We start from the raw sequence: 6575 nt of genomic DNA, 5'->3' as shown, positions 1-6575 counted from the left end.
GGGGGGGGGGGGGGGGGGGGGGGGGGCATGGCGGTGCATTGAAGTCAATGGCACCGCAATCACGCCCCTCACCCGCAGTGCGATCGCCCGCACCTGGAACGCAGGCACATTAGTGCAATCTGTTTTTGCAGATTGCACTGGACCGGAATGCAGGCTGGCATTCACACTGTGGGCGGGAGGCATGGCTGCGATGCCATTGACTTCACTACAACCCCACGCCCCCTCCTGCCCCTGAACGCAGGGAGTCGGCCGGCTTGCATTCCATTGTGTTCTAGAGGCGCCTGCGTCCTCCCCTCCCGCGGTGCTAGTGTGGCCGAATATGCACACGGGGAGAGGTGTCCTGCCCCTTTCCATCGAGCACCGCGGGAGCATAGCCGTAGCTAGCTACTTTTGCGCCCGAGGCAAGAAAAAAAAAACTATTACTATTTTTTATTTATTTTTTATTATGAATGAATAGGAAGTGATGTAAATCACATCCTGTTCATTCTTAACTGGGGACACATACTACTATGTGTCCACAGTTATTTACAAACATTGGAGTGATCAGCTGATCGCTCCAGTGTTTGTCCTAGCACAGAGGATTGGTACACATTACTGATTGTACCGATCCTCTGCCGCTCGGCCACGCACACAGGGAGGCTATGGAGGCTCAGCTCCTCCTCTGGCTCTCCGCTTCTCTCCCAGGCAGAGGCAGCGGGGGATCCGAGAAGTTAGGAAACCACTTAAGCCAAGGGGGGGTGGGGCATTCGGACGTGATACAGATGAGATTTCCCAGCAATGCTCTGCTGATGACAAAGCAATCCCAGTGTGCATTGCTTTGGCAAACTGAAGTCATTTTGCCCCTTCAAAGCAGGAAGTGAATGCGCTGCAAGTTTAAGCATTTCAAAATCACAGCATTTTCTTATAAATTATATTGAAGATCTTAGTGATGTATTGTTTAGCAGACTTTGTGGAGACTTGTCGTCTACTATAAAGGGTCCATGCACTGTTTATTTTGATTATGCCGTTACAGAACATCTATAGACTTGTACTGGAAGACTGAGCGAGCAAAAGCACTGTCGCTGTAGTAAGCAGGAAACAAGACTTGTATATGTAATAAGTAGGGAAGCACCGATATTTCGGCCGCCGAAACATTTTAACAGAAAAATGGTACTATGGACAAAACGCCAATAGTACAAAAACGGGTGAAAATTGCATCCCTATCTTCGTTCCGCCCCGCTGGCCCCGCCTATAATCGGCAGCAGGGATCCGAGAGGACACAGAGGATCCAGCTGCCGGCGCCCAGTGCGGAGGAGAGAAGCTTTCAGGCTGCGACAAGCAACACAGGATGGGGTGTGGTATACAAACAATCAGCGATCAGAACAGGTATGCTTACTGTGTCCCCAGTTATGAATGAACAGGAAATGCTACACATCACTTCCTGTCCATTCATGATTGTGGACATAGTATCAGTTATCTCCACAATTTACAATTTATGAATTGACAGGAGCAGGGTATAGAGGCTTCCTGTTCATTCATCACAGGGGCTGCAGAAAAAGATTTAGGACTCCTCAATCTTTCTATTTTGAATAGAAAATTTCAGGGGTCTGTTTAGACCCCTGATATTTCCCCAAAACCCCTTAACAGTAAAAAAAAAAAAAAAAGTCACTTTTGGTTTCGGCCTGACAAAGGATAGTGTATGCCCAGCCTAAGACGATCAGAAATATCAATAACTCTGACATAGGGATCAGATAAAACTGAAGAAATGTTTATTAAGCTAGTCATTATAAAAGAGCTCCAAGTATGCAACATCTTATGATCCAATAATAAAACCCCAATTTGGGTATTACCCATGCAACAAACAAAAACTACAAAACACTAACCTGCTTACAAGCATAATAGGCAACATTCTTACACAGGTAAGCCAAGTCAACAAATACCTGCAGTAACTGCTGCTTGAGTTTCTGTATCTCGGTCAGGCTCAGTTCAGTGAAGAGATCGGAAGCCAATTTGGGTCCAGGATGAAAGATGTCACTGTTACGTGGGGTGGACATTAAGACCTCTCCATTGCACTTGTATCCGCTGTCAAATTCGTCTTCATTTGGGTCTTCAAGGTTGGCTTGAAGATTTCCTATGGAATCATAACTGAGGAACCCGGACAGTTCTCTCCGAAGTTCATTCTTTTGTTCCCTCTCACTTTTCAATGTCTCCAGAGCTTCCTCCAGCTGGCGCTCAGCTATGTCTTTTAATCGCACCAGATCATCCAACTGTCCATTTAATATATCGATTTCTTCATCTCTTCTTTTCAATTCATGTTTTAGCCCTTCATAGTCCACCTTGGGGGACAGAAAAATAAATGTTAAATGGTAGGGGAAACCCCCCCACGTTTTAAAAGTAGATCTACATTTTGTAACTGAATACAAGGCCAAGATTACATCTGTCACATTTCTAGCTGGGTCAGTCGCACTACATTTTCTTAAACGAATTTTAAAATCAATTTCATTTTATTTACTTTGTCCAAAACCCCCGAGTGCTTCCCACCTGCATTATCTTTAGCCCTGATCCAACGATCTTCACTGGGCAGCCCCTTGCTCATAGTTGAAGGGTCTTTCCTCTGAAAATGGCCGCTTTGCACTATACATGCACAATGCAGCCCCATTCATTCTTATGGTAAAGCAATGCTCTGGCAGACCACTTGAGGCCACCATGAGTACAGCTTTCCCATAGGAACGACTAGGGCTGGAGCCACTAGGTTTCACTGGCAGGCCCAAAAACAGCCAAATATTTAAAATGTAAACCTGAATCCTAAAGTTGTATAACTCGCTTCCTTTTTGCGATATAGAGCTTTTCTAAAAAGGTTTTATATCGGTTGATCCTGCCAGTTTCTGTACACTTTCTCGCTGAAAGGCCTTTCAAACAGTGGAATAGGAATGTATGAATGGTTTAAAAAAAAAAGAAAAAAAGAAAAATATGCAGGTGCTCCTGGTAGTGCCGGCACTCAGTAGTTCCTTTTGCCGATGCTCTGACAGCCTGCGGGTTGTAGGGGGCAGCATTGTGTATTAGTGCGTGTGAGAAATGTGTGAACCTGTTTGTCCTCTATGATTAAAATTAAAACATGGAGAAAACGCACCTCTCAGAAATCCTGACAATAAAACAAACCAATCACAAAAATATACAGACATTGCATACAAAGAAACAATCACAAAAACACATGCAGACATTAACACTGGTACCGTATATATAGTTAAAATTTTGAAGTATAAAATATTATGAAATTTGGCAAGTGGCCCCATGGAAGGAAATTTGTCCAGTGGCCCCAAGGTGAATTGCGTTTCATACCCTTGCTTTATAGGAATTTTTATTTCTTCCTCTGGATCAACTGTGGTCCTGTTTACTGAAAATTATGGGGGTTACACTTCTATAGGTTAAACTAGATGGACCTGTGCATTTTTTTTCAGCAGGACTATAATAGGGTGATCACCAGCTCCCAAATCTGCAGGCCAGTTGTTTCCCTGTGCAGTCATCTAATTCGCTGCAATCAATAGTCAATGCCCCCTTCTGGCTAATTGACAGCTGATTTGACTAATTTGTAGTGGAGACAGTGACTGGACAGTAGGGATGGTCCGCCGGTTCCATTCGAACACGAGTTCGAATCGAACATTGGCTATTTGAGCGCTCGACGAACTTTATGGGATGTTCGCCCTTGTCCCCATCGGCACGGGGACACCCTCCCAGTGCCGAGGGCATGTGGCATGGTGTGGGAGGGAGGGGGTGCTCGCTCGTCCCCCCCCCCCTTCCGGCCCTGCCAGGCCTATGCTCGAATCAAGGGTCTGGTATGGAATTTTAGGGGGGGACCCCACGTTTCCCCCCCTCAAAATTTCTACCAGACCTTAAGGGCCTGGTATAACAAAAAAAATCCTTCCCAACATTCCTACCAGACCTAAAAGGGTCCGATACTGTTTGGGAGGGGGAACTGCACACTTTAAGAGTAAAAAAAAAATATGTTTAAAATTTTAGAAATGTCAGTTTTGCTGCAGCATGTTCTACAGATCCGCCACTTCATAGGCAGGTTAAGGGGACCCCCCCCCCAGGCACAATATTTGAAGGAATTTTTCCTTTTTATTGTTACCCTTTAAGTGATGTTAAGATCACTGTTCCTTTAAAAACGTTTGTTTCTTGTTTCATTGATTACCGTCTCCCAGAGCAGTACCTGGATCCGCATACACCCTTTATGGCAGATAACTTGCATATAAGCACTCTTAAAGGGGACAATCATTTTCAAGAGTTCGACCCCCATTGACTTGCATTAGGTTCGAGTTCGTATTCAAACTTTTTGGCCGTTCGAATACGAACCAAACACGGGGGTGTTCGGCTTATCACTAATGGACAGCCCTGTTACAGTTAATGGAAAAATAATGGCTCTACAGGCAGGTAATACAAATGTTAGAGGGAATTCAGGAAAGCAAACACTGCAGTGTTAATTCTAGTGAAAGACTACGTCATCATTTTTAATTTTGCCCATAGTGCACTTAAGTAAATTCATAATGGGGGCGGGGGGGGACATTGTCAGATACTGCTCACTAAGGAGAGTTTTGAAAACTTAAATTCCTGTTTGTGATTTATAGTGTCATCTGGTCAGTTTGTAATACAAATATTAAGCTGGAAATATAAAATTACCTGGTTTTCCTTCAAGACAGACACTTGTTTTAAAAGAGAAATATTTTCTTCCTCAAGCTCGGTAAAGTCTTGCAAATGTTGCATTTCCCCAAGTTTACATTGTTTTATCTCAACCCGTAACTGGGTCTTCTCCTTCTCAATATCTTGGCATTCCTACAGAGAGGGAAAACAGTAAGTAGTAACTATGGAAAGTGGAACAATAAACAAAAGGCATTTTCTGCTTGACTAGAACATACGTTTTAGGGAAAACTTCAATTTATAATGATTTTACATTTCAAAAAAAAAAAAAAAACATTTCTTTTTTACACTTTTTTTTATAGCAACCCAGTGGGAAAAAATATTTAAATTATAAATGTTTTCTTCAAAGAACACATTTAGTACTCATCTCTGCAGTAGTGTAGAGAAAGCCAAACAAAGATTCTGCAGAATTTCAGCACGTCTGGGTACGTCAGATTCCCCCACTTGGCTCGGTGGTTCAATAATCCAGCCCCTATGTCAGTCCCTAATGTGTCCTGTAGTAACGTAGGGGCTTGTGAGAAAAACCACAACATAGATAAATCTGCGGGATATTCATCTGGCTGTTTCTCTTCACTTATTTGTGGCACAGACAGCAGAACAGGTCAGTATTTACTGTCTTTGCAGGGGAAAAAAAAAAAGTTAAATATAGAAAGAATCACTTTAACCCTCTCCCTGCCACAGACGTCATAAGGCAGGACACAGCTGCTTCCAGCTGGTCACGCCAGTATGCCTTACATCGCTGGCTTTGACCCTTCTGCTATAGGACCATGAAATTATAACAGAAGGGTCCCCCTGACGGTCCCCTGAAAATAAAATCCAGCCTCTTCTCCCTTCCCAGTTTGTGGATGAACAAGAAGCCTTGAGGCTAGAGTGTATAGAGCGATATGCATTTCACATTGAGGGGAATTTATCATAGCAATTGCGAGTGTTTTAACTTGCACAGCATATATTTGATGCACTTTGCGCCAGATTTATGATGCTAGTGTAATGTTGTTCATATATGAGGTTATGCCCTCATTCACACGACTAATAGCCGGCCCGTACAGATCCATGCACGGCTGTTCCCAGAAACGGCAGGTGCTGCGTGTGATTTGTACGCAGCAACTCGGACGCAGACAGGATCCATCTGGTCTGCGTACGAGTACGGACACCCGCACAGACGTGCAGTTCGGGTGAGCGTACCGCCACATACTCCCATAGAGAAGAACAAGCTGCTGCGTACAAATCACACGCAGCACCTGTCCTTCCCAGGAGAGGCACGATACGGCCCAGCACGCAGCACAGATCTGAACGGGCCATCTGTGTGAATGAGACCTTAATAGACTCTAAGAATACTTGTAACTCCAGGCAAAAAGCTTAGGGTTCGTTCTACTGAACAGACTGCATCACAACTGCATATGGTGTGAACTAACCCTTAACTGTCACTTGTTGAAGAAGTGGTCATGGGGACTTCTTACATTGCAATTGTTTTGTTAGGTGATGCTCCAGTTTCAGACAACCGCGGAACAAGTGCAGATGAAAACAGGTGCAAAAACGTGCAATTGAAAAAGTAGTGCAACCTCTGGTCAAAACAGGCGCACATAAGACAGATTTGCACATTTAAAAAAAAAAAAAAAATAATAATCTAAGAGGCTAAAACTGTCACAATTGGTTTTGATAAATTCCCCTCTGTGTCCTCAATCCCTTTCTCTATCTCAAAAGGGAAATGTCAAGGTTCTGTTCAGACCCCTGATATTTCCCTGAACGGGATAATGCCGTCATTGGTCCTCAAGGGGTTAAACCCACTAGCATAAAGGAAGCCTTGTGGGGAGTAATGACCCGCCTTCCAGCTTCCCGATTGGCCGGGAAGCCGGCTCCATGCTGATTGGCTGGAAAGCTGGCTTTCCCGACCAATAACAATT

The 6575-nt window shown here is 44.1% G+C and overlaps 1 protein-coding gene across 1 annotated transcript in view; it reads right to left on the bottom strand.

Moving 5' to 3' along the window:
* Positions 1–6575, bottom strand: part of LOC108784474 (protein bicaudal D homolog 2-like) — a 25454-nt gene that overhangs the window by 13203 nt on the left and 5676 nt on the right. Inside the window, exons 3-4 of the mRNA XM_018553306.1 lie at positions 4657–4809; positions 1920–2315 (exon numbers count right to left, since the gene is read on the bottom strand). Of these exons, the coding sequence (XP_018408808.1) occupies positions 1920–2315; positions 4657–4809 (549 nt within the window). The remainder of the gene's footprint in view (positions 1–1919; positions 2316–4656; positions 4810–6575) is intronic.

This window comes from Nanorana parkeri, unplaced genomic scaffold, assembly GCF_000935625.1.
Source record: "Nanorana parkeri isolate BGI_ZX_2015 unplaced genomic scaffold, ASM93562v1 scaffold116, whole genome shotgun sequence".
In the NCBI taxonomy this organism is placed as follows: domain Eukaryota; kingdom Metazoa; phylum Chordata; class Amphibia; order Anura; family Dicroglossidae; genus Nanorana; species Nanorana parkeri.
Note: the sequence above shows the minus strand (reverse complement) of the source record. Positions and strands in the feature narration are given on the sequence as shown.